Source organism: Ovis aries, chromosome X (assembly GCF_016772045.2).
Source record: "Ovis aries strain OAR_USU_Benz2616 breed Rambouillet chromosome X, ARS-UI_Ramb_v3.0, whole genome shotgun sequence".
In the NCBI taxonomy this organism is placed as follows: Eukaryota; Metazoa; Chordata; class Mammalia; order Artiodactyla; family Bovidae; genus Ovis; species Ovis aries.
In genome coordinates, this window is record NC_056080.1 from 132,575,856 (window position 1) to 132,603,787 (window position 27,932).

A 27,932-nucleotide genomic window follows, 5' to 3' on the forward strand; every position below is an offset into this window, starting at 1 on the left:
GATAGTAGAGGTAAAAAATGTTTCTGAAATTTCTCTCCTTGTGTATTCTTGCTTATAAGGTACTTCATTTCAAAGCCTTGCACATAAACCACAGAGCAGGGTTTTTTGTTTGTTTTATCTTTTATTTTGAAATAATTAGAAATTCACAGGAAGTTGGGAAAATAGTACAGAGAGCCACATGCACCTTTCCTTTAGCTTCCCACAATGATCAAATTTTGGGAATCTTGTACATAATACCTTTTTGGTTTATAGTGCAAAAGGAAGGAATGTACATTGGTACATGACTCTTAACTAGACTACAGACCTCATTGACCTTTTAACTCTTTTAAACCTCCACTAATATGTGCGTGTGGAGCATGTAGTTCTTCGCAATTTTCCACTGGAAAGGTTTTAATGTGTATTTGCTGGTATTGGTGCATACTGGAGCCAAGAGGTTGGCTCTCCCTCCATCCTATACCTTACTGGTTGTGATCCAGCTCTGCTATCACTGACAGGCTTATGTACCATTACCATTAGGTCAGTGGTTCTCAGCCAGAGGTGGTTTTGCCTACATGATACTGGGAAATGTCTGGAGACATTTTTGGTCATCACAGCTTTAGCGGGTATGGTGTGCTACTGGCTTTCAGTGGGTAGGGACCAGAGATACTGCTAAACCTCCTGTAATGCTCAGGACACCCCCTGATAACAGAGTTATCTGGCCCCAGATGTCAGTAGTGCTGAGGTTGAGAAACTCCACTGTAAGAGATGATTATTTTGGGGAAGCAGGAGGCAGACACCTTAGGAATCTGTTCCTGGTGATTTGTTCTTATGCCTAGACTCCTTCTCCTACCTTTAAATTCTTTTCTTCCTGATGTTTGGGGAAGAGAACTTTGTCTCCACTTGTAATGGCCTTCTCCCAACTTTTCCTTACAGGTTTTCAAAAATACCTGGCAACAGATATGGAAATTAATTCGATTACTTTGTTGAAATGTTGCAAAAAGATGACTTCTGCATCCTAACCTATGAATGACTCAAATTGGTGCCAGGTGGAGGACTCCTATCACCTTCTCTCAGAACAAAATCAAATCATTCTGTTGTCTTAGTTTGTATATTTTCTGTGACTTGAAATAAACTTTGAACACAATTTTAGTATACTGCAAATTGATATGCATAACCTTTTTGCTTTTAAAAGGCTGAACTCCAAGGGTGAAACCTCACACGTGTTTTCTACCCTTACTGCAATATTGTACTTTAATGTTGCATAGCTGTTTTTCCTTTTAAGTTAACCAGTTATTCTTAATGATATTTGAGAATTTCTCAGAAACGGGGTTTTCTGGAACTTAGTTTTTGCTTAGTTTGCTTCCAACAGAAATAATATTTGCCCTTTGAGAACTTGCTAGAGCTTCTGAGTCTGCTCAGAAAATAGCATGTGCTTAGAGCTGTAAAATGGTCACAAGGCCAGCGAAGCAAAGAGCCTACATAGCAGAGCAGTGTAGTCTAGAAAAATCCAAATATCAAAATGTATTTTTTGGTCAGTACCAGGAAGGGGATGACAGGATGAGATGTTTGGATGGCATCACCAACTCAGTGGACATGAGTTTGAGTAAACTCTGGGAGTTGGTGATGGATTGGGAGGCCTAGCATGCTGCAGTCCCTAGGGTCACAAAGTTGGACAAGACTGAATGAATGAACTGAAATGAACTAGTCTATTCACATACATAGTTCAGAGTTAAGACAAGGGCTTTTAAGTTAAGACAAGTTAAGACAAGGACTGGTTTTAATGTGTCAGCAACACAAGAGACTGTTGACATTTTCTTGTTCTAAAACTCTTCAGTCTGGGTAGTTAACTTTAAAAGTTTAGAAAACCACTAATTTTTCCTGTGTTCAAGATGAAATAAACACTGAACAGAAATCAAACAATACATTTCATCTTACCTTATAAATAATTACTAATGTGCAGCCCTACCCAGTAACCAGATTTATTCTAGGAAATTAAAACATAGAAATTCTAAAATTTTTACATTTACATTTTTCTCATTTATTTCAAAAGGACCAAATGTATAAGCAGTCAGATTGCCCATTAGGCCTGACCCTGCCTTCTTCCTTTCAGATGGGTGTGAACACAATCAGTGCCACTGGCTATAACCTATAGCTCTTCTGGCCTAGTATTCTCTCTCATAGTGGCATTAAGGAGAAACATGATTTATCTCCATCAGGCCAACCTCAAGAGGTTAAGAGGTGCCTTAATAATTAGTAAAGTTCCACTGGAACTACTCCTGAATCTGTTTATATTCTCAAAGTCCTAGCCTCTGCGTTAGGATTATGGTCAAGTGAATTAAAAGCCCGCCATAGGTGTAGAGAATGTAATAGCATATTGCTTACATGTCAAGCAAAAGAATGCAAAGATAATCAAAATTATGAGGGACATTAAAATTGAGAGATTTTGTACTCATGTATAAGCATTTACTACAACAAAAGTTTGCTGAGAAAGATACTCGATAATTGCAACCTACACAGAAAAACTTGATCAAAACAGCTGAAAAGCTTTCTAGGTAGCCTGCTCATCCCTAATTTGGGCTTAGATGTTGATTGTATGTAGGATTTATTATTATCATTACCTTTTCTGCTAGCTTCCATGAACATTCTAGGCCTTGATATGTTGATTTTAGCAGCAGCCATGACTTGAAGTGTCAATATATTGAGACATCGAGACCGAGAATACAGTCTTTCTCCTTAAGAACACACTATAATAAGTTTTAAGGAACACTAAGATTCCAAATCAGACTCATTGGAGATCAAATTATAATTTGGTCAGCAGTTGTCTAATAGGAACCAAATCATCAAAGCTACAGTGTGCATGTTCCAGAAGCCTTATTAAATTTAAATTAGCTGAAATCCGGGAAATTGGTAACAGCAGGGGTATCCCAATCTATTCTCTCGGAAACGTCCATTAGTATTTTTTCTTGATGTCTAGTTAATACATGAAACACAATTAGCTACCATGAGTTCATGACCTTCCTTTATTTTGTTCAGACTAGTTACTGAAAAAATTCAGTTTTTCTAATCCTTCAAGTCATGTAGGTTTCTGGACAATTAGAAGTAATCATTCATTTTTGGTCACAATGGTAGAGAGATAGGTGCACTAATGTTAATTCAGTGGAAACATTCTTGTAAATCTTATGACTTGAATTGTCTTTGAGCACAACAAAATGTGTATTATTTTTCCTCTTTTAAGGGCCCCAGTCTTCTTTCCTTCTACTGATTCACTGTGACTACTGACACCCCAGAGCCAGGTGGATGGAAAAAATAAAAGAGCATTTTGATAGGAGAAAGAAAAGGCATTTTGCTTCTGTTACTGAATGATTCCTTAATAGGTACGTAGGAGCCAAGGAAATGTCAAAATTTTAAATTATCTTTTTAAGACAAGACATTAATCACTCCCCTTGAGTAAAATGGTAATAAAGAGTCCTTGTTGACTAAATAATCATCCTAAGATGGAGTTCAAGTTTTCACAATTATTTCCAACAGAACAAGGCAAGCTAATGACAACATAGCTGACTTTCATTATGATACAATTTCAGTTACGATTGGCATACTTTCAAGATTATCTTTCCTAAATGGAGAGCCTAGATAAAGTAACAAAGATTTATTCATAAAACAGAAAAATCCTTCATTTTTTGATAAACAAAAATAAGTAAAGCATAAGTTGCTGTTCACACTGGATAAGACCATGTTTAACAGAATGTACATACTGTTATATAGGGATTGAGTTCTTGGTAATTTTATGTTTGTTGTTTTACTATTTATGTTTATTATATTTTGTCATTAATTCTTTAATAAATTTTTATTTGAAAAAAAAATCACCTTACTTAGAAATTTTCTTGGTGGGTAGGAGGACTAGGAGAATGACCCAGAGTCCAGGATATGGTTAACACTTGGAATCAACAGAATCACCCGAGGTTAAATTATGTAACTGTCAACTGCATCTGCTATCAGGCCTTGCTGCAATCAGGGCATTCCAGAAGGATTTACAATGATTTCCAAAGAAAGAATCCATGGGCTTTGCAATTATGATAACTTCTGAAGTTCTTAGGTCCATGAAGCTCAGTGATGACTAAGTTGAATCCAATCAAAAAAGAGTGCCAGGGACTCGAGGCTTGAAAGAATTATGTTACTGTTTTAAATGGTTGCCTCAACGTGACCAAACCAAGTAAATTGTTGAAGATGAAGAGACTTAAATGCAGGTTACTATCTTTATTCCTATAGCTCAGAAATTTTCTTTGTTGAAGTAGAATTGAACCTTCCTAGGATCCAGGCTGGAGTACTGGCGACAGCATTTGCTCAGGCTCTTTGCCAAAGTCTGCGGACCACATAGGAAGACTCCCACCGCCGACCTGCAAGAATAGAATGGTAGCCAGAGCTAGAAGGCAGCAAAGGCTCCTGATGGTTTGTGGGAATGTTTTCTACCTCTGCTATGCCTCTCCTCCCACCAACCTTACATAAAAATTCAGTTATTGACGGTCTCACGTTCTTCATGTTCACCTCACCTTTTCTGTTTGCAATCCCCAATATGCTCCCAGCCCTTAACCCTCTCAGTACTTAGCCTTGCCTATTCTACATAACCCATAGGATATGGAGAGCAGTGTACTATGAACTACTAGACTCTAAAGCCAGGCTGTCTAGGTTCTAATCCCTGTACTGACATTTGTCCCAGCTGTATGACTTTAGGCAAGTTTCTTATCTCCCTTTCACCATTCCCCCCGACCCTGTAAAATGGGGCTAAAAATAGTATCCAGCTCATAGTCTTGTTTGGAGGTTTAAACAAAAACAACATGTGTAAAGCAATTAGAAAAATGCCTGGCACATAGCAAGTGCTTATGTTAGCTGCTGTTAAAGCCATCCAGTGTTTTCTCACATTGAAGAGGTGGTGATTCTTCTTGCCAAAGATACTCTTTCTAACTAGGCTCTGGTCCTCACTCTCTCCTTTCTTCCTTCATATCTTCCTCTCCTCTCTTTTATTTGAAATGTAATTCCCTTGACATAACGGATCTACTCTTTTAGAGTGTGCAGGTGGTGCTTTTTAGTATAACCACCAAGTTGTGCAAAATCTGAGAATATTTTCATCTCAAAAAACCCATACATATTAGCAGTCATTTGCCATTTTCTGCCAACTGCCCCCATCCCTGCCCTAGATAATCAAATCTACTTCCTGTGGCTAGATTTGCCTAATCTGGAATCAAATGATATGTGGCCTTTTGTGTTGGATTTCTTGCACTTACCATACTGTTTTCAAGGTTCACCCATGTTGTAGCATATAATAGTACTTCATTCCTTTTTACAACTGAATAATATTCCCTTGTGTGAATATATCATATTTTGTTTATCCATTCATCTGTTGATGGACACTTGTTTCCACACTTTTTGGCTATTTTACATACATACATACACAAGTTTGTGTGTGGACATATGTTTTCATTTCTTTTGGGTATATATTTAGGAGTCAAAATGCTGAGTCATGTGGTGATGGAATTTAACATTTTGAGGAAATGCCAGAGTTTTCCTAAAGTGGTGCACTGTTTCACATTCCGTAAACAATGTGGGAGAAACCCCTTTTGCATGTTTATTTTGCATGTTTATTTTATTCCTATCTACTGGCTCCTGATCTGTCTATAAGTATGGTTAGATCATCCTTAAACTAAGCATTCGCTGGAGCCTGCCATTCCTCTGACACTGTTGACAACACTCCTCTACTACATCCTCTCTTTCTGTGACACTGCTTCTCCACACCACACGACTGAGCGACTTCACTTTCACTTTTCACTTTCATGCATTGGAGAAGGAAATGGCAGCCCACTCCAGTGTTCTTGCCTGGAGAATCCCAGGGACGGGGGAGCCTGGTGGGCTGCCGTCTATGGGGTCGCACAGAGTCGGACACGACTGAAGCGACTTAGCAGCAGCAGCAGCAGCAGCTTCTCCACACACTCCTACTTCCCTGGCTCATCTTTCTCCTTTCCCACATAATGTAAACATTGCTTAATGCAGCTTCAACTATGGTCAACCTGACACAATAATTAACAATCTCTTTTGTTTATATGCTGCTTTCCAGTTTACAGGGCACTTTTTATATATTGTCTTGCCTATTATTCATGACAATCCTGCAAGTGAGTAGAGCAGGCGCTTACTAATACAAACCCCATTTACAGAAGAATCTGAAGATGAGAGTTTTCTTTCTAGCTCAAGGTTCCAGAACTGGAAAGTGTCAGGAATTTATCTGATACAATCAGCTTAATCTCCTTCCCATCTGAATGCCTGATTTTATGACTGATTTTCATGTTCCAGAGTGTCTCAAAACCCCTCAGAAAACTGAGGTCAGGTCATCAGTTATTTAGTTTTGTGCTCAGTCATGTCTGACTCTGCAACCCCATGGACTGTAGCCCGCCAGACTCCTCTGTCCATGGGATTCTCCAGGCAAGAATACTGGAGTGGGTTGCCATGCCCTCCTCTAGGAGATCTTCCTGACCAGGCATTGAACCCACGTCTCCTGTGGCTCCTGCCTTGCAGGTGGTTTCTTTACTACTGAGCCACTGGAGAAGCCCATACATAGTGGTGTGTATCTGTTAATCCCCTACTCCCAATTTATTCCTCCCCCTCCCCTTTCCCCTTTGATAACCATAAGTACATTTTCTGTCTTTGAGTCCATTTCTGTTTTATAAATAAGTTCATTTGTACCATATTTTTTAGATTCCACATATAACTGATATTACATCTTTGACTTACTTTGCTTAGTATGGTAATCTCTAGGTCCCTCCATGTTGCTGCAAATGGCATTATCTGAGTAGTAGTCCATTGTGTGTGAGTATGTGTATCACACCCTCTTTATCCATTCATCTATCAATAGATATTTAGGTTGCTTTCATGTCTTGACTATTGTAAATAGTGCTGTTATGAACATTGGGATGGCATGTATATTTGCAAATTAGACTTTTCTCTGGATATATGCCACAGAGTGGGATTGCTGAATCATATGGTAACTCTAGTTTTAAAGAGACCTCCATACTGCTTTCCATAGTGGCCTTAATTTATATTCCCACTACTACTGTCAGAGGATTTCCTTTGCTTCATACCCTCTCCAGCATTTGCTACTTGTTTAGACATTTTGATGATGGCCATTCTGACTGGTCGGAGAAGGTGATGGCACCCCACTCAGTACTCTTGCCTGGAAAATCCCATGGACGGAGGAGACTGATAGGCTGCAGTCCATGGGGTTGTGAAGAGTCAGACACAACTGAGCAACTTCACTTTCACTTTTCACTTTACTGCACTGGAGAAGGAAATGGCAACCCACTTCAGTGTTCTTGCCTGGAGAATCCCAGGGACAGTGGAGCCTGGTGGGCTGCCGTCTATGGGGTCGCACAGAGTTGGACACGACTGAAGCGACTTAGCAGCAGCAGCAGCATTCTGACTGGTGTGAAGTGATACTTCATTTTTAGTTTTGATTTGCATTTCTCTAACAATTAGCAATGCTGAGAATCTTCTCATGTGCCTGTTGGTCACCTGTATGCCTTCTCTGCAGAAATGGCTATTTAGGTCTTCTGCCCATTTTTTAATAGAGTTGTTTTTTTTGATATTGAGTTGTATAAGCTGTCTGTATATTTTGAAAAGTAAGCCCTTGTCAGTTGCACTGCTTGGAAATATTTTGTCCCAGATATTTGTCTTTTCATTTTGTTTATGGTTTCCTTTGCTGTGCAAAAGCTTTAAAGTTTGATATGATCCTATTTTTTTTTTGCTTTTATTTCTTTTGCCTTGGGAGCCTGATCTAAGAAAATATTACTATGATTTATGTCCAAGAATGTTTTACCTAGGTTCTCTTCTAGGAATTTTATGGTGTTGTGTTTTACATTTAAGTCTTTAAGCCATTTTGAATTTATTTTTGTGTATAGTATGAGGGAGCATTCTAACTTCATTGATTTACCTGAGGCTATCCAGCTTTCCCAACACCATTTGCTGAAAAGACTGTCTTTTTTCCATTGTATATTCTTGCTTCCTTTGTCAAAAATTAACTGGCCCTAAGTGTGTGGGTTTATTTCCGGGCTCTCTGTTCTGTCCCATTGATCTCTATGTTTGTGCAAATACCAAGATGTTTTGATTACTGTAGCTTTGTAGTATTATCTAAAGTCTGGGAGAGTTATTCCTCCAGCTTTGTTATTTTTCTTCAGAATTGCTTTGGCCGAAAACAATGCATTTGAATGATTCTAGTTCTCTCTTTTATTTGGTAATACAACCAGAACTGAGTTTCTTTGCCTCACTGTTCAAATGCAGGTGGGGACAACAAACTTCTTCTCATCAATTACAAGATCAAGACCCCTATTTGGCTGAAATCTCAGATGAAATTTCCTCACTTTTAAGCAAGAATCTAAGATTGGTGCAAATAGTTTTAGCCCCAGAGATCTTTTCCCAAGAGTCTTCAACATGCTGTAATACTTTTCCTAAACCTAATTCTGCAAAATCAACCAACTAGAGGAGAATACACTTACTTGGGGTGAGCGGTAGCTATTGTAGAGAACTCATTGTCCCACTTAGGTCTCCCAAAGAAGGTTTTCTGTTTCAGACCTGTCAGGATGTCATTGGCCTTATCAAAGTTTAGTGCTGCATGACCAGCCTGGAGTTGGAGAAACAGGAAGTTAGAAAAAGCAGGTCTTGATAGCTGCCCTTCCTTCAGCCACTTTTTTTTTTAATTTTTTTTAATTTTAAAATCTTTAATTCTTACATGTGTTCCCAAACATGAACCTTCAGCCACTTTTAAACATGGGTGTGAAGGTGAGAGCAGGTAGGAAATCATAAGATATGATTATTTCTGCTCAGCATGCATTATGTTTAATCTGACCTTCATCTTAAGGAATTAGTGTGTTGTTTGAACTCACAAAGTTGCTGTCCCATCCGGTGAGAAAGAGACGGTAGTTTAGAAAACCCACTTTGCCTAATTCCTCCATCTCCTGTTCCAGGGAAGCCAATAGGTCATTGAACCAAGCAAAAGCACCCATCTCCCTGCAGATCCAGTAGAAATAGATCTGGAATCAGCAAAAGAGAATATAGCCTTATTAAGTGCCTCTTACAATGTGCACTATGGTGACATGATTATGCACATATACACTATATTTGTTGATCAAGTCTAAGAGTGACCTGGAAAAAATCACTTCTACAGAGCTGCTGACCTCAAGTGGCATTAATATCCAGAGTCCTGACAAGTTCCCTTATGGAAAGAGCTCAAACATCAGCTTCAGTTCAAGGTGCTTTTAAACTCCAGTTGAAGATGAAGAGCCGGTTCTTATGGCAAGTCTGCAGAAGCGGATGCCTTGGCTAGGAGAGGTTACTCTCTTACTAATTGTAAAATGCTTAGCCCATGAAAACCATGGACCTGTCAGGCTCAGACCAGATGAAAAATGTTACTCAGGAGTGTACCTTTTGTGTTTTGAGGTTCTGATCTGCATGCTGAAATTTGTACCAGATGGATTTCAAGATAGAAGCAAAGGGGGTAACCCCAATTCCCGCTCCAACCAACACAGCCACTTCATACTGGAAAACATCCTCACTGGCAGTGCCAAAAGGTCCGTCCACCTGGATCCTGGCAGAAGGCAAAAGACAATGGGCAAAAGTGAAGTCTCACCTCTACCTGCAACCTCAAACGTCTTCCCAGAGGCATATGCTCCACGGCTCATTGTTGCTTGTTTATTTTAATCATATTCCGTTTTCACCAGACTTAAGGTTCAGTGATGAATTACCTTCTCTTTTCTGCCTGTCTGCATTCTGGTCTGGGTCTCTACTGCTCTTAAGGACCTACCTGGGAACTGGCGAATACTGTTTTTCAAAAGTCCTTATGAGAGTTTCTGTCCAGTCCCCCACTGCTCGGATATGAATGGAGAAGAAGTCTTCCTCTGGAGCGGAGGTCAGGGTAAAGGGATGCCACTCCAGGTTAGAGATTGAGGGGCAATTAACAAAAATATACTGTCCCACTTCCATACTGAAGCCATGCTTGTGCATCTGCAATTCCAAAACTTTGGATGGGTGCATGACAACCTATGAACAAAGCACAGAGGCCAAAAGAGGCAAATTCAAATGGCAACAGGGACAAGCAGATAAAGTAAATGGGTAAAGCTGGAGGGCTGGTGATGACAGTAAATTGCAAAGAACTCCTTTCTGAATGGGGCAGCAATTACCAAGTGCAGACAATGGTTGCACTATGGAGTGGAGATTCAGCATTATAAAGTTGCTTGAGTCTTCAAGAGAGGCTAGAAATGCCAGTTTTAAATTGAAGCATAGTTGATTTACAATATTGTGTTAGTTTCAGGTATATAGCAAAGTGATTCAGTTACTATTTTCAGATTAAATTCCATTCTATCTTGTTACAAAATATTGAATACAGTTCCCTGTGCTATACCTGGATAAGCTGGAAAACCAACAAGAAATGACATTCTTTTTATGTGAAAGCCTCCATCCAGATTTCTAAATGTTAGCGACCAATTCGACTTTCTAAACAATCAGTGTAAGGGCCAAACAAAATATGTCCATGGGCTAGATTGTTGTTGCAGTTCATTTGCTCAGTCATGTCTGACATTTTGCAACCCCATGGACATGCCAGGATTCCCTGTCCTTCACCATCTCCTGGAGTTTGCTCAAACTCATGTCCATTGAGTCGGTGATGCTACCCAACCATCTCATCCTTTGTCATCCCCTTCTCCTCCTGCCCTCAATCTTTTCCCAGCATTAGGGTCTTTTCCAATGAGTCAGCTCTCCGTATCAGGTGGCCAAAGTGTTGGAGAAGGGAATGGCTACCCACTCTAGTATTCTTGCTTGGTGAATCCCATGGACAGAGGAGCCTGACAGGCTACAGAGATATGGTGTAGACTGCCTGTCAGCAACTTCTGACATAGACCCATGCTGATGATTTCTGCCAAACCTCTCCAGTTCTGTCCAGCACCAGAGGAACTCAAATATATTGCCCTCAAGTTATTTTTTATTCCTGTGAAGGTGACAACATGGCAGTTTATTTCTATAATCAGGAAGAACAGAACTCTTAGCACAGCAAGAAGAAAGTGCATATTCTTTACCTTGGTAATCACAACCTTCTGCTGAGAGCGGTAAAATCGAAGGATCCTTTCAAAGATGTAAAGAATGCCTGGTGCAAGGATCCATTTCCAAGACTGCACACAGAGACAATAAAAAGCGAGGTTACACACTAATCTCTTCTCTAGGATTTATTTGTGTAGCAGTTCATTCCTTCATTCAATAAATAAATATTCTTGAGTGACGTATATCATTATTAAGCCACTAATTTCACCAAAACTTGAAGATGGAAATGGAAAGGAGTGATCTACAACAGTTTTATTAATCTGTTACTCATAAAGCAGATCATTTCCTGAAATTTTACAAGTCTCACCAGGAAACAAGAGAAAAGCACAGAAATAAACTACATGGTAATAATATATATTTTTAAATATAGTCATTAAGACAGTATGGTAATTTTTAAATTACATTTAAAGTTTAATTTTAAGAATCTAAGGCTGGGACTTCCTTGGTGGCCCAGTGGTTGGGACTTCACCTTTCAATGCAAGAGGCATGGTTTCGATCCCTGGTCAAGGAGCTAAGATCTTGCATGCCTCTCAGTCAAAAAACCAAAACATGAAACAGAAGCAATGCTGTAAAGACTTAAAAAAAATAACTGAAGACTCTCTTCCAGGACAACTTGTCCAGTCTGAAAAGCCAACAAAGAAGGTTGATGTGAAATAGAAGCAGATGATTAAAAACAAGGCAAACAAAAAATTGTGTGGCTCACACTATTGATAACAGCAATATATAAAATTTGGTATTTATTCATCACCTCTTTTCTCAGGTGCTCAAAACATCTAACATAGTACCCTGAGGGTATTATGCAAAGTTAAATAAGTCAGAGAAAGACAAATACCACATGATTTCACTTACATGTGGAATCTAAAAAGCAAAACAAATGAACAAACAAAACGGAAACAGATTCATTGATACAGAGAAGAGATTGGTGATGCCAGAAGGGGCATGGGGGAAATGCATAACATAGGTGAGGAGATTAAAAGGTACAAACTTTCCGTTATAAAATAAGTCATGGAGATGTAATGTACTGAGGAATATAGTCAATAATATTTTAATAACTCTCTATGGTGACAGATGGCATCTTATTACAGTGATCATTTTGTAATATATAAAAATACCAAATCACTCTGTTGTACACTTGAAACTAATATATACGGTAAGTCAATTATACTTCAATTTGGAAAAAAAAAGTTGAACTCAAAAACAAAGTAGTAAGGGAGAGCTGGAAGGTGAGGGAAATTGGGAGATGCTGGTCAAAAAGTACAAGCATTCAGCCATAAGATGAATAACCTATAGCATATGTCCTCCATAGGAGTCAGCACCAGGCTGAACTAATAATGATTATAAGATGAGTGATAATAACAACAATGACAATAACATCTCCTAGCAAGAGTCTACTATCCTTGTCCTGGTCGTACCTCAGCAGGGAGCCCTTCAAACTGGGGAGGCTTGCAGTGGGAGGCAGGATCATCCCACTTCTCAAAAAACTCTGCACACTTGTGAGGATGATTCTCAGCCATGCTCTCTTCTGTTTGACCTCGGACAATTCCACTGAGGCAGAAAAAAGGACAATATGTGGCAAAGAATTATACAAGATCAGGAACTAGGGCATGAAAAATGGGAGTTTGATGACCTTACCCAAGACCATGAATTCCTAAGCCAATGAAGTAGATGATAAAAATGTGGTGTGTATACCAGAAGACCTCAAAATAACTCCTCCGGATGAATTCCATAGCTGAAGTCACCATGAGAACCAGAGCCACTGTGATGATCACTCCAGTGAGACCAGCAATGCTGGTGAATGTCACATACACCACTGTCTATGAAAGGAGAAATTTCAGCCAGACACAATGTCCACCAAGGACACCATGACCTTCCTGCTCATGTTCAGATCCCACATGCTTTTCCCTTGAATCAACTCACTGTATTTGGGGACTGGATGGGATTTAGCCATGAATAATTCTCCTGATGAGGTAGGTTGGAGAGAATGGAAGCAAGGGATCCATCTGTGGCCTGTCTGCTTCTGCTATATCGTTCAAGGTTAAACAGGTGTGCAATGATGTGAATAGCTAAATGGAAAGATGGAAAGGAATGTGAAAGTTGTCTCAGAAACATCATGGCAGGCATGCCTCACTAGAAAGGGAAAATCCTACATGTGGTACCAAGCAGAATGGTGAGTCCGCATAAAGTGCCCAATAATAATTACAGAGAGAATTAAGAATTTTTGTCATATTCACTCCCAAAGGAATAGAATGTAAATTCCATGAAAGCAGGTCTAAAATGGTGCCTGGCAAATAGTGCCAGGTATTCAGTAAATATATTTTGAATGTTTATACACATGGATGAATGAAACTAGATTCTGAATGTCTGGAAGCCGGCAGGTTCATCCGTTTCCCCAGTTACCTGTGTGTAGGCAGATCATATATCCCACCAGTTTGTGGAAGGAGAGGTTGTGATCCAGCTGCTTTCTCAGGGTACTCCTATAAAACTACAAATGTGAAATGATCATGGTGAGGTATCTCCAGGCAGCTTTATGAAATTCACTATACGGCCTTCCCTGGTGGCTCAGATGGTAAAGAATCTGCCTGCAGTGCAGGAGACACAGGTTCAATCCCTGGGTTGCGAAGATACCCCGGAGAAAGAAATGGCTACCCACTCCAGTATTCTTGCCTGGAAAATTCCAAGGACAGTGGAGCCTGGGACCCTACAGTCCGTGGTATCGCAAAGAGTTGGACACAACTGAGCAATTACGACTTTCACCTTCAATATATAACCAACATGTCTTACATAAAGCATGCCAATACCCACCCACTCTTGCTCACCCCCTAACCTCACCCCCCAAAGGAGATCTCTGGCTTCCATTCCTAGGGGCTTGGTGTTGAGCTGTCCTACTGAGCTGTACAGAGTCTTTTGTCTTTAATGTGAAAAATGACCTACAAGTAGTTAGGACTCACTGAGCAGGTGCCTCTCAGGAAAGACAGCAAATTTCGACACACGGGAAGAAGGATCAGCATGCTGTTAAAATTCAAGCAGCGAGCAGAGGCTCGGGCCCAGGCCAGCGCTGACTAGAACAGAGGAGACAAGAAACCATCAGCTGCTTCATCTCTTTATCTAGCAGGTGAGCACGAGCCTGGTCCACTTGTCTGAGACCCGGACAATGAGTCCAAACTTTCTGTTTACAAATGACAGAAAAATTGCTGAATTTAATATTGAATTGAGAAATCCTCTTGACAGTGGTTTTGAAATGTTTGACTACACATTTATCAATATGAAAGAGAACAGGATTTAATGATTTGACAAATAAATTCTATGAATGTAACACTTTGCATTTAGGATTTTTGCTTAATACAGTCAATTGTGAATTTAGTTCATCATTTGTAAAACAATCTTGAATATATATATTGCATTTTAAATATAGCTTAGATATTTTGAGTTATAATTATAGTGACTATTTTTCTCTTTTCTATACTTTCTAATGTTGCAGTTATAAGTATGCAATAATCATGTAATAAAAACAATAAAAAATTAACTTTATATTTAAGATCTTTAATAACTGAAAAAAAACAAAACAAAGAAACCTCTCAGAGTAAAAATTTAAACTTAGGTAGAGATTTGAGAAGGGAGAACTTCTAAGAACAGAATTTCAAAATGATTTCCTTGGGTGGTCAGGCAACATACATCATCAGTTCAGTTCAGTTTAGTTCAGTCACTCAGTCATGTCCATCTCTTTGTGACCCTATGAACTGTAGCACACCAGGCCTCCCTGTCCATCACCAACTCGCAGAGTTTACACAAACTCATGTCCATTGAGTCTGTGATGCCATATAACCATCTCATCCTCTGTCGTCCCCTTCTCCTCCTGCCCTCAATCTTTCCCAGCATGAAGGTCTTTTCAAATGAGTCAGCTCTTTGCATCAGGTGGCCAAAGTATTGGAGTTTAAGCTTTAACACCAGTCCTTCCAATGAACATCCAAGACAGATTTCCCCTAGGATGGACTGGTTGGATCTCCCTGCAGTCCAAGGGACTCTCAAGAGTCTTCTCCAACACCACAGTTCAAAAGCATCAATTCTTCTGCACTCAGCCCTATTTATAGTCCAACTCTCACATCCATACATGACCACTGGAAAAACCATAGCCTTGACTAGATGGACCTTTGTTGGCAAAGTAATATCTCTGCTTTTGAATATGCTATCTAGGTTGGTCATAATTTTCCTTCCAAGGAGTAAGCGTCTTTTAATTTCATGGCTGCAGTCACCATCTGCAGTGATTTTGGAGCCCCCCAAAATAAAGTCAGCCACTGTTTCCACTGTTTCCCCATCTATCTGCCATGAAGTAATGGGACCAGATGCCATGATCTTCGTTTTCTGAATGTTGAGCTTTAAGCCAACTTTTTCACTCTCCTCTTTCAATTGCATTAAGAGACTCTTTAGTTCTTCTTCACTTTCTGCCATAAGGGTGGTGTCATCTGCATATCTGAGGTTATTGATATTTCTTGTGGCAATCTTAATTCCAGCTTGTGCTTATTCCAGCCCACTGTTTCTCATGATGTACTCTGCATAGAAGTTAAATAAGCAGGGTGACAATATACAGCCTTGATGTACTCCTTTTCCTATTTGGAACTGGTCTGTTCTTCCATGTCAAGTTCTAACTGTTGCTTCCTGACCTGCATACAGATTTCTCAAGAGGCAGGTCAGGTGGTCTGTATTCCCATCTCTTTCAGAATTTTCCACAGTTTATTGTGATGCACACAGTCAAAGGCTTTGGCATAGTCAATAAAGCAGAAATCGATATTTTTCCTGAACTCTCTTGCTTTTTCGATGATCAGCGGATGTTGGCAATTTGATCTTTGGTTCCTCTGCCTTTTCTAAAACCAGCTTGAACACCTGGAAATTCATGGTTCATGTATTGCTGAAGCCTGGCTTGGAGAATGTTGAGCCTTACTTAGCTAGCATGTGAGATGAGTGAAATTGTGTGGTAGTTTGAGCATTCTTTGGCATTGGAATGAAAACTGATCTTTTCCAGTCCTGTGGACACTGCTGAGTTTTGCAAATTTGCTGGTATATTGAGTGCAGCACATTTACAGCAACATCTCTCAAGATTTGAAATAGCTCAACTGGAATTCCATCACCTCCACTAGCTTTGTTTGTAGTGTTGCTTCCTAAGGCCCACTTGACTTCACACTCCAGGATGTCTGGCTCTAGGTGAGTGATCACAGTGTCGTGATTATCTGGGTCGTGAAGATCTTTTTGTACAGTTCTGTGTATTCTTGCCGCCTCTTCTTAATATCTTCTGCTTCTGTTAGGTCCATACCATTTCTATCCTTTATTGAGCCCATCTTTGCATGAAATGTTCCCTTGGTATCTCTAATTTTCTTGAAGAAATCTCTAGTCTTTCCGATTCTATTGTTTTCCTCTATTTCTTTGCACTGATCACTGAGGAAGGCTTTCTTATCTCTCCTTGCTATTCTTTGGAACTCTGCACTCAAATGGGTATATCTTTCCTTTTCTCCTTTGCTTTTCGCCTCTCTTCTTTTCACAGCTATTTGTAAGACCTCCTCAGATAGCCATTTTGATTTTTTGCATTAGTTTTTCTTGGGGATGGTCTTGCTCCCTGTCTCCTGTACAATGTCACAAACCTCCATCCATAGTTCACCAGGTACTCGTCTATTAGATCTAGACCCTTAAATCTATTTCTCACTTCTACTGTATAATCATAATGGATTTGATTTAGGTCATACCTGAATGGTTTAGTGGTTTTCTCCACTTTCTTCGACTTAAGTCGGAATTTGGCAATAAGGAGTTCATGATCTGAGCCACAGTCAGCTCCTGGTCTTGTTTTTGCTGACTGTATAGAGCTTCTCCATCTTTGGCTGCAAAGAATATAATCAAACTGATTTCAGGGTTGACCATCTGGTGATGTCCATGTGTAGAGTCTTCTCCTGTGTTTTTGGAAGAGGGTTTTTGGTATGACCAGTGTGTTCTCTTGGCAAAACTCTATTAGTCTTGGCAAAACTCTATTAGTCTTTGCCCTGCTTCATTCTGTACTCCAAGCCCAAATTTGTCTGTTACTCCAAGTGTTTCTTGACTTCATACTTTTGCATTCCAGTCCCCTATAATAAAAAGGACATCCTTTTGTGTGTTAGTTCTAAAAGGTCTTGTAGGTCTTCTAGAAGCATTCAACTTCAGCTTCTTCAGTGTTACTGGTAGCGGCATAGACTTGGATAACTGTGATATTGAATGGATTGCCTTGGAGACGAACAGAGATCATTCTGTCGTTTTTGAGATTGCCTCCAAGTATCGCATTTTGGACTGTTTTGTTGACTGTGATGGCTACTCCATTTCCTCTAAGGGATTCCTGCCCACAGTAGTAGATATAATGGTCATCTGAGTTAATTCACCCACTCCAGTCCATTTTAATTCACTGATTCATAGAATGTTGATGTTCATTCTTGCCATCTCCTGTTTGACCACTTCCAATTTGCCTTGATTCATGGACCTAACATTCCAGGTTCCTATGCAATATTGCTCTTTACAGCATCGGACCTTGCTTCTATCACCAGTCACATCCACAACTGGGTGTTGTTTTTGCTTTGGCTCCATCCCTTCATTCTTTCTGGAGTTATTTCTCCATTGATCTCCAGTAGCATATTGGGCACCTACCGACCTGGGGAGTTCATCTTTCAGTGTCCTATCTTTTTGCCTTTTCATACTGTTCATGGGGTTCTCAAGGCAAGAATACTGAAGTGGTTTGCCATTCCTTTCTCCAGCGGATCACATCTGATCTAATAGTAGAAGCTGCCAGAAAAGGAGACAAGGAATCAGTGCTTCAAAGTAATGAGCCAAGAAACAGGCTTGATTAGATATAGACTGACAGAATATGTTCAACTCTGTGGTAGCTAATTTTGATTTCTCTCCTCAACTGTACAACTGGTCTCTGAGTCAGCTCCATGTACTTGGGACTGCATACAATGTAGTATGACAATTTCACAGCAGCAAGAAAGGTGGTGGCAGCAGCCAGACAATTTTTGTTGCACTTCATCTGACTGGCCAGCCTTACATTTTTGCCTGTCAATGACTTGCTAAAAGGAAGAAGATGAGGCAGAGTTAACGATTTCTTTGCCTTTTTCTTGGAAAAGGAAATGGCGATCCCGTCCAGTATTCTTGCCTGAAGAATCCCAAGGACAGAGAAGCCTGGCAGCCTAAAGTCCATGGAGTGTCAAAGAGTTAGACATGACTTAGAGACTAAACAACAACAACTAAAGAAGCAGATAGATATTACTCTATCACAAATTTGTTTTATTGTATATTTTGATTATATTTCAATATAATTGGTTTCTATTATAATCCCATGTATTTTATTAACTATGTTTAAAAATATTATTCTGAAAGGGAGTTGGTAGGTAGGCTTCACTAGACAGAGTAATCCATGGTATTGAAAAAGGACCCCTCTCGTTATGCAATTGGTTTTTACAATAAACAATTTGTCACTGACTTTGGATCAGGAAGATCCCCTGGAGTAGGAAATGGCAACAATGGAAAATTCCATGGACAGAGGAGCCTGATGGGCTACAGTCCATGGGTTCACAAGAGTCAGACATGACTGAGCAACTAAATCATCACCACCACCCACTGTTTTCTAATAATCTTTTTGGCACAATGACTATTTTTCCATACAACCTAAACCCAGACAACATGACACTGGTTTAATAAGCCAGGTCAAGATCTGCCTACATCCATAATGGCTTACAATGTCTGGCAGTACAGTGAACATGAGCTGCCCTACTGTTTTCCATTTCTGACTCTTCCACATGACCTGTGTTTTCTCCCTCTGCTGAGTCACACCCCAACTGTTTTCGGTAGAGATAGCCTGTTCTGTTTCTGAGTAAATTTCCTCTGCTCATCTCAAAGATCCTGCATTTCCATATTAGTTCCCACCGCTTGCTTATTTGAATCACAGAGGTTCCTTAAAGCTAAAATTGACAATTGAATTGAAAAATATAGGACTACAATTTCACAGCTTCATATTCTGTTGACAATATCTGTAAGGGATGGTTTTTTTCAGAGAAAATCTTTTTTTTCCCCCATAGCTGCACATTGAAATACACCAATTTATGTTCACTTTTCAACACTAACAATAACTGATGTTTTAATTCAATTGCAGCTGTCATTAATGCTTCATTGACTATGGATTTAAATGCATTCCTCAGAATAAAATAACTCTGTATTTTCCTAAAGGAAGCATAAATTTAAGACATACCCTTGGGAGTGAGTAAATAAATTATGGTGCTTCAATGCCATGAACTGTTATTCTCTTAAAAGAATGAGTGTTATCTATATGCAATAGTGTAAGGCTGGTAAATGCTTCACAACCAGTTTTCAGGGGAAGGGAGATTCTTGATTTCCAGTGTTTGTCAATTTGCCTGTTGTAAATACTCCCACTATGGCAGATTTCAAGATACCAGCCTTATGTCATTAAACAACACTGGATGTAGGGTTGGGAAGAGATGCACAACTGGCAACTGCATGCTGGCATGAGCTAGTTCCAGCACATCATTGGTTATGTACTTGCATGGAGAGATATCTGAGAAACGTAAAGTGTGAGAAGAAATTCCCAGCCAATATCTACAATGTGATCCTTTTTTTACTTTGGTTAATTTCTTTAAAAAGTGTCCTATTGAATGTGTTTATCAAAACTCATAGAAGCATACACCAAAAAGAGCAAGTTTTACTGTTTATATGGAATAAGTGAATAAAAATATTACCTTTCTCAAAAACAAAACCTATATGTCTGATGCATCTGTGAGTATACGTCAGTGTACACAAGTCGAACAATTAACAAAGGTTATCTCCACGGAATGTGATGGGAGAGTGATTTTCACATTTTATTCTAACACTTCTATATCATTTGATCTCCTTGAAAGCAGTATCATGTATAGTTAATTTTTTATAGAAAGGATTTTACAAAATGAAATCTCCACAGGATATCAGCATGATTCATTTTTCTGCTGCTGACTTTTTGATCATAAAGCAATTCTGTTAATAGTTAGTCACATTTGTTATATCATTCTCTTAGTAAAAAACTTTTTTTTAAACAAATTAACACTTCCTTTGGAGTTATAGTTTCCAAAGAAAGATCAAGGACCAACATTTAAAATGGAAAACAGCAGGGTGAAATAAGTCTGAACAGAACATTCAAATGAGTTGTGATCTCAAGACGAATCGTTTGATTATGAAGAAACAAGGATTTTTAAAATGGACAAGCTGTCTTTATTTTTTTAAGTTCTTTTTTAAAATATAAATTTATTTATTTTAATTGGAGGTTAATTACTTTACAATATTGTATTGGTTTTGCCACACATCAACATGAATCTGCCACAGGTATACACGTGTTCCCCATCCTGAACCCCCCTCCCTCCTCCCTCCCCGTACCATCCCTCTGGGTCGTCTCAGTGCACCAGCCCCAAGCATCCAGTATCATGCATCGAACCTGGACTGGCAATTCGTTTCATATATGTTATTATACATGTTTCAATGCCATTCTCCCAAATCATCCCACCCACCCACTCTCCCACAAAGACTATTCTATACATCTGTGTCTCTTTTGCTGTCTCGCATACAGGGTTATCATTACCATCTTTCTAAATTCCATATATATGCATTAGTATACTGTATTGGTGTTTTTCTTTCTGGCTTACTTCAGTCTGTATAATCGGCTCCAGTTTCATCCACCTCATTAGAACTGATTCAAATGTATTCTTTTTAATGGCTGAGTAATACTCCATTGTGTATATGTACCACTGCTTTCTTATCCTTTCATCTGCTGATGGACATCTAGGTTGCTTCCATGTCCTGGCTATTATAAACAATGTTGCGATGAACACTGGGGTAACACGTGTCTCTTTCAACTCAAAGAGGACACTAACAGATGGAGAAATATACCATGCTCATGGAGAGCATGATGGGAGAATCAATAGATTGAAAATGAGCATACTACCCAAAGCAACCTATAGATTCAGTGAAATCCCTATCAAGTTACCAACGGTATTTTTCACAGAACTAGAACAAATAATTTCACAACTTGTATGGAAATACAAAAAACCTCGAACAACCAAAGCAATCTTGAGAAAGAAGAATGGAACTGGAGGAATCAACCTGCCTGACTTCAGGCTCTACTACAAAGCCACAGTCATCAAGACAGTATGGTACTGGCACAAAGACAGAAATATAGATCAATGGAACAAAATAGAAAGCCCAGAGATAAATCCACCACCTATGGACACCTTATCTCTGACAAAGGAGGCAAGAATATACAATGAATTAAAGACAATCTCTTTAACAAGTGGTGCTAGGAAAACTGGTCAACCACTTGTAAAAGAATGAAACTAGAACACTTTCTAACACCATACACAAAAATAAACTCAAAATGGATTAAAGATCTAAATGTAAGACCAGAAACTATAAAACTCCTAGAGGAGAACATAGGCAAAACACTGTCCAACATAAATCACAGTAGGGTCCTCTATGACCCACCTCCGAGAGTAATGGAAATAAAAGCAAAAATAAACAAATCACTACTAATTTAAATTAAAAGTTTCTGCACAACAAAGGAAACTATAAGTAAGGTGAAAAGACAGCCTTCAGAATGGGAGAAAATAATAGCAAATGAAGCAACTGACAAACAACTAATCTCAAAAATATACAAGCAACTCCTCCAGCTCAATTCCAGAAAAATAAACGACCCAATCAAAAAATGGGCCAAAGAACTAAATAGACATTTCTTCAAAGAAGACATACAGATGGCTAACAAACACATGAAAAGATGCTCAACATCACTCAGTATCAGAGAAATGCAAATCAAAACCGCAATAAGGTACCATTTCATGCCAGTCAGAATGGCAGCAATCCAAAAGTCTACAAGCAATAAATGCTGGAGAGGGTGTGGAGAAAAGGGAACCCTCTTACAGTGTTGGTGGGAATGCAAACTAGTGCAGCCACTATGGAAAACAGTGTGGAGATTCCTTAAAAAACTGGAAATAGAACTGCCTTATGACCCAGCAATCCCACTGCTGGGCATACACACAAAGGAAACAAGCTGTACATGTTTAATGTACACTGGGTGAGTCTTCCTGGAAAGCTAATGAAAAAAGGCACCATCAAGATGAAAGTGACTTCTTCAAATCCTTACCTGTTACTGAATAACTGACAAGAGTTAGCAGTCAAATTTGTTTCTTTAACCAGGCAGTGGCCAGATTGATGAGCCTGTAAGAGAACCAATCTCATCTCCAAGCTTCTTCTTGTTCACTTCCATGCCAACGTGCCATACCCACTGCACCCTTCCTCTCCTGTCCTTATAATCTGCTCCTTCCCCAGGCTTCTCCATCCTGTTACTCTGACTTGACCCCATCATTCTACAGGCCTTGAATTTGGCAACACCACCCACTCCACAAAACTCGCCACACCAAGTATCCCTCTTGTTTGATAGGTAGTTTTCTGTGAGATCAGTCCACAGCAATGGTTTTCAAGTTGTTCATTCATTTATTTTCAGCCAAACTCTTTCTTAAAATCATAAGCAGGAATCCATAAGACAGATAAATGCTGCTTTGGTTGATGTAGGGACACTGTCCTGTTAGCTTTCCCCTCACACTCTGCAGGGACACCTGAATTTCTATGGAAACCGGTTCGAAAATTACTCAATATTTCTTTATTGTGTGTTTTTATTATTGGAGCCATGGAGTATGCCCTGGATAAGGCTGTCAGACTAACAAACAAAAATATAGGATGCTCAGCTAAATTTGAACTTTAAAAAATGAATCATTTTCTGATATGTCCCTGTCTCATGCAATATTTGGAATAAATGATACCCCCCAAAAAATACTTGTTGGGACTTGCCTGGTGTTCCAGTGGTTGAGAGTCCACTTTGCAATGAAGGAGGGGGACACCGGTTCAATCCCTGATGAGGGAACTGGGATTCCACTGCCATGCAGCAACTAAACCCACCCGCCACGGCTACTGAGCCCAGGTGCTACAACTAGAGAGTCCGTGCACCGCAGAGCCACAAGGAGGGATCTCTCATGCCACAACTAATGCCTGACACAGCCAAATAAATAAATACTAACTAAAAAAAAAAAGATTCGGGGCTTCCCTGGTGGTCTAGTGGTTAAGAATTCGCCTTGCAATGCAAGGGGCACCTGTTCGATCCCTGGTCCGGGAAGATCCCACGTGTGGTGGAGCAACTAAGTGGCCACAACTATTTGGCATGTGCTCTAGAGCCTGGGAGCTGCAACTACTGAAGCCCAGACGCCCTAGAGCCCATGCTCCACAACAAGAGAAGCCACCATAGTGAGAAGCCTGGCCACTGCAAAGAAGAGTAGCCCTGCCTCAACACAACTAGAGAACAGGCCCACATAGCAGTGAAAACCCAGCACAGCCAAAAATAAATCAGTAAAACAAATAAAACAGATTTGTTATTTTTCTGGAATTCAAATTTACCTGGGTAGCCTGAAGTTTTTTTTTCTGGTGACCCTAACCCTAGGGGAAATGAGGGCATTGGGTCACAAAGGAGCCAGAGTTATAGACAAGAAAAAACAGAGATTCCTCACATCACAACTGTGACACTCACCCCCAGTATTTGTCTTGTGTAGTAGTACTTGGTGGCCTTCTCAAATGACAGGAAGGCATGCACAAACAGGAAAACATTCAGCCCCAACCAAGCAACCTAGAGGAAGAAAAATGAAGCAGGAATAAAGTGAAATTTGGGTATGGGAAGGCGTAGATAAGGGGTAAAGAATAGTTTCACCATTTGGCCATTTTGTGTTTATATGTTTTCTTATTTTGGCAGAGGGCACGCACTGCGAGGCATGTGTAATCTTAGTTCCCTGACCAGGGATCTAATCTGTACCTCTGCAGTGAAAGTGCAGATTCCTAGCCACTGGACCATCAGGGAAATCCTATATCTGTTTTCATTTTAAATGAGTAAACAATTTCAAAGTGAGTCAGGACTTCAAGACATGCACTAATGATGCTAATCACCAAGGTCAGCCAATCAAGGCTCATAGGCCAAATCTAGCTCCCCACCTGTTTTGTACAGCCTACAGGCTAAAGAATGGGTTTTACATTTTTTCCCATTTTTAAATGGTTGGAAAAATGAAAAGAAGAATATATTTCATGACATGCAAAAATTATATGAAATTCAAATTCCAGTATCTATAAATACAATGGTATTGGAACTTAGCCACACCTACTTATTTCTGTATTGTTTTATAACTGCTTTTGTGATTCAATGGAAGTGTTGAGAAATTGTGACAGAGAACATATGGCCCGCAAAGCCTAAAATTGTACAATCTAGCCTTTTGCAGAAAACATTCGCCAACTTCTGAACCAGATCATTCAAACTATTAGACCTAAAAGATGGCAATAAGTGAATAAGTGGATTTCTAAAGAAACAAAGAATAAATTCAACATCTGTAACAATACCCATCTGAAGGGAATAAACCTTTCCAGATGGGCCTGCCTCTTTAATTACACCCTGACGTACACTTCCCTGTTTTTTGTTGCAATTCTTTTCTTCAAATTAACCTATCATTGGTGTGGACTCATTTGAGTGCTTAAGACTTTGTCTGTCCCAAGATCTGTCTCCATTGGCAAAGAGAGAAATTTGGAACCTACTCCCCATTGCTTTGGAGAACAAAGTCTGTAATTGATCAGGACTCTAGGGGCACTGGAATACATACCTCTAATATATATCTATGGCCCTAGGATGGTCCAGAACCATCTCAGCCCTATGGGTGGAGAGCCTTTAGTCTAGAATATGGCCCATTCAGATTCCCTAGATCTGGACCAGTCACATACCTGTAGCATCATAACATAGTGATTTGAAGCATGATGTTGGAGTCAAACTCCCTGGGCTCAAATTCTAGTTCCACCACTTTCTAGCTCTGTAATCTTAGATCTGTGATTTAACTTTTCTGAACTTCAATTTCTTTACTTATAAAATGAGGATAATAATAATATCTACACGACAGCAATGCTGTGAATGTTACATGAAATAATACATGTGAAGTGATTAATACAATGCTCGGTGCACTGTACAAGCTCAATAAATTCTGGCTGTGTCATCACCAGACTGGCTTTTCCACTCAATTTCTTACTTCATTCTTTGCCCACACACCCTTTCCAGAGTTGTGTGTCTTCCAGAGATCTTTGACCTTAATGGAAAAAGAGAGGTGAAAGCCACAGATAATTCAAGAGTTGATAAGACAAGGTAGAGAACCTTATTTAGAGAGAGCAAAAATATTTCAGAATCTGACAGGGACACAGAGGCAAAGAACACTGTGTCAGCCAAATAATCAACTGTAAGAAAGATGAATTATGAAATACAGTGACATCTGTAAGGAATTCCATTCCCTTCCCCACCTAGACTATAATTTCCTCCACTATGAATGCAAAAGAAAGTCAAGTAGAAGACCTGGCAGGAAGGAGGAGTAAAAGTATTTTTGGGGTAATTTATTTTTCATTTTAAAAAGATAGCAAAGGAGTACATGTCAGAGATAAGAAGTCTGAGACCTTTGGAGAGATTGGTGCAAGATGGAAAGATATTTAAATCATCATCACCTAAGAGAGGGATTATAAAAAGAGGATTTTAGAGCTAGAAACACTCATATTTATATGTAATCTAGTTTTCCTTAATCCTCCCCCAGCTACAACACAGGTGACCTGAAGTCTAGAGAAGATAAGTAATTTGATCTTGGTCAGTCAGTTAATAGCAGAAAGGAAGCTAGTGTTCAGTTAGAGAGTGTGTTAGGAGAAGGGGATTGTGTGCATGTAGTGTGGTAAAGGAGTTCTGGCTTGAACACTGGGGAGCTGGAATTGAGTGATGGCTCTGCAACCAATTCACTGTGTGACATCTGGATCTTACTTTCCCTTGTAAAATCAAAGAGTTGGTTTCTTTCTGCACTACCTAAAGCCATAGCCACTAACCACATGTGGCAACTAAGTACACGAAATATGTCTAGTTTTAATTGAGATGTGCTGTAAGTATAAAATACACATTGGATTTCAAAAACAGTAAAAATAAAATAATATCAATTATCTCATTAATATTTTCATATTGATTACATGTTTAAAGGATGACATTTTAAATATACTGAGTTAAACAAGATATATTACTGGACATTCATTTCACCATTTTCTTCTTACCTTTTTCAACATAGGTATTCAATTCAGTTCAGTCGCTCAGTCGTGTCCGACTCTTTGGAACCCCATGAACTGTAGCATGCCAGGCCTCCCTGTCCATCACCAACTCCCAGAGTTTACACAAACCCATGTCCATTGAGTCAGTGATGCCATCCAACCATCCCATCCTCTGTCATCCCCTTCTCCTCCTGCCTTCAATCTTTCCCAGTATCAGGGTCTTTTCAAATGAGTCAGCTCTTCACATCAGGTGGCCAGAAAACTGGAGTTTCAGCTTCAGCATCAGTCCTTCCAATGAACACCCAGGATTGATTTCCCCTAAGATGGACTGGTTGGATCTCCTTGTAGTCTAAGGGACTCTCAAGAGTCTTCTCCAACACCACAGTTCAAAAGCATCAATTCTGCACTCAGCCCTCTTTATAGTCCAACTCTCACATCCAAACATAGGTATTAGACAATTTTAAAATTACATATGTGACTTCGCATTATATTTCTAATGGACAGTGCTAAGCCATAATCTCTAAGATCACTTCTACCTCAAACATTCAATGATTTGATGATTTCTTGGTGTGAGCAGGAGAGAAAGAATGGAGAAAATTGAGTGCTTCATAGCAGTAGTTAGAAGTGAAATGGAAAAGAAAAAGAGAAAAAAAAGAAAACAGATTGAAATTCCAAACACTTGTGGTTTATATTCTTGTCTCTTTATCAATCAATTTCTGGAGTTGGACTGATTTCTAAAATACTGAAATACATCATACACATAAAAGTATATTAAACATATATATGCAATCCTAAGACTGGACCTTTCAGTGACAACTGACCTTGAAAAGTTCAATATTGCCATGGAATTCTTCCTTTTCCAGTAACTGTACACATATTAACAAATGTAACATCTCTTTACTCTAAGAGTAATTAATAGAAAGTGAAAAATCACTTACCAGAAACAAAACTGAAAACCAGTGATTAACCACCCAGTTTACCATTGTCAAAAGGTGGTTTGGAGCCTCTGCAGGCAGCAAGGAAGATTCAGCAGCTTGGATTCTGGAGAGGTTTTTCAGGGTTAGCACCTCTGTCCAGGTCAGAGTCTGTGAAACTTTAATATTGCAGATTACAGAAAGATGCACATCTACCCACAAAGCTTTTGGAAATGAATAAATGCACTCTATCTTCCTCCTCTGGTCAGAACTATGTTACCAGCTTTGGTAAACCAGCCCTACCTATAAGTACCACAGGGGTTTTCCCTGGTGGGGTTTTATCCCTTCAGGAAATAACGATCTTCTTAGGTGGGGATATTCTCTCCCATTAACTTACCAGCATGACTTAATGTGAGGCATTGTCTTCCTTGATAACACATTCACTAAGGTTTCTCAGAAGGAAGAGTTTAGGCTGAAGCTATAAACAGATGACCTCTGGAAAAACAGGGCAGAACAGAAGCATGTTAAGGAAGCTGCTTTGAGGTGGGTTTTCAGAAGAGCTATTGTCTCTGCTGGCTGCAATTTGGACCTCAGTTTGGCTAGCTCAGAAACTTAGTTTACCAATTCTCCTGGAAGATGACCTGGTTCTGGAGAGCTCTTGACTGGTTGGAAGGACAAGTGAAAAGAATGGCCACATAGAATAAAAGAAAATTTAGCAGGTATAAATGT

General features: G+C 39.5%; 2 protein-coding genes across 7 annotated transcripts in view; one reads left to right on the top strand and one right to left on the bottom strand.

Annotated features, from left to right (window-relative positions):
* Positions 1 to 3,839, top strand: part of CSTF2 (cleavage stimulation factor subunit 2) — a 31,533-nt gene extending 27,694 nt beyond the window's left edge. For all 3 annotated transcript variants that reach the window (XM_004022476.6, XM_004022475.6, XM_012107683.5), the window contains one exon: positions 913 to 3,839. The gene's annotated coding sequence lies outside the window, so the exon portion shown is untranslated. The remainder of the gene's footprint in view (positions 1 to 912) is intronic.
* On the bottom strand, positions 102 to 27,932 carry NOX1 (NADPH oxidase 1). 4 transcript variants are annotated; one of them, XM_027962860.3, is made up of 14 exons: positions 27,601 to 27,880; positions 27,228 to 27,382; positions 23,720 to 23,815; positions 14,055 to 14,165; positions 13,504 to 13,588; positions 13,024 to 13,169; positions 12,739 to 12,920; positions 12,519 to 12,651; positions 11,085 to 11,177; positions 9,818 to 10,053; positions 9,439 to 9,601; positions 8,901 to 9,047; positions 8,514 to 8,638; positions 102 to 4,373 (listed from the first exon to the last, which is right to left on the bottom strand). In XM_027962860.3, the coding sequence occupies exons 1-14, from the start codon at positions 27,641 to 27,643 to the stop codon at positions 4,247 to 4,249; spliced, it is 1,842 nt and encodes a 613-aa protein (XP_027818661.2). In that variant the 5' UTR covers positions 27,644 to 27,880; the 3' UTR covers positions 102 to 4,246. The 4 variants fall into 4 exon arrangements, with proteins under 4 accessions (XP_027818661.2, XP_060263934.1, XP_042098146.1 ...); XM_060407951.1 differs by lacking the exon at positions 8,901 to 9,047 and having other exon boundaries at positions 27,601 to 27,932; XM_042242212.2 differs by lacking the exon at positions 23,720 to 23,815 and having other exon boundaries at positions 27,601 to 27,881.

Bases quoted from the DNA above. Each gene is read 5' to 3' on its own strand.
- NOX1 (XM_027962860.3), bottom strand. From the start codon at position 27,643: ATGTGTTATCAAGGAAGACAATGCCTCACATTAAGTCATGCTG. The intron at 10,054-11,084 runs GTAAAGAATATG...CTTTGTTCATAG, and splicing joins AGAAGGTTGTGATTACCAAG to GTTGTCATGCACCCATCCAA. The intron at 9,602-9,817 runs GTAGGTCCTTAA...GCCTTCTGCCAG, and splicing joins CAGTATTCGCCAGTTCCCAG to GATCCAGGTGGACGGACCTT.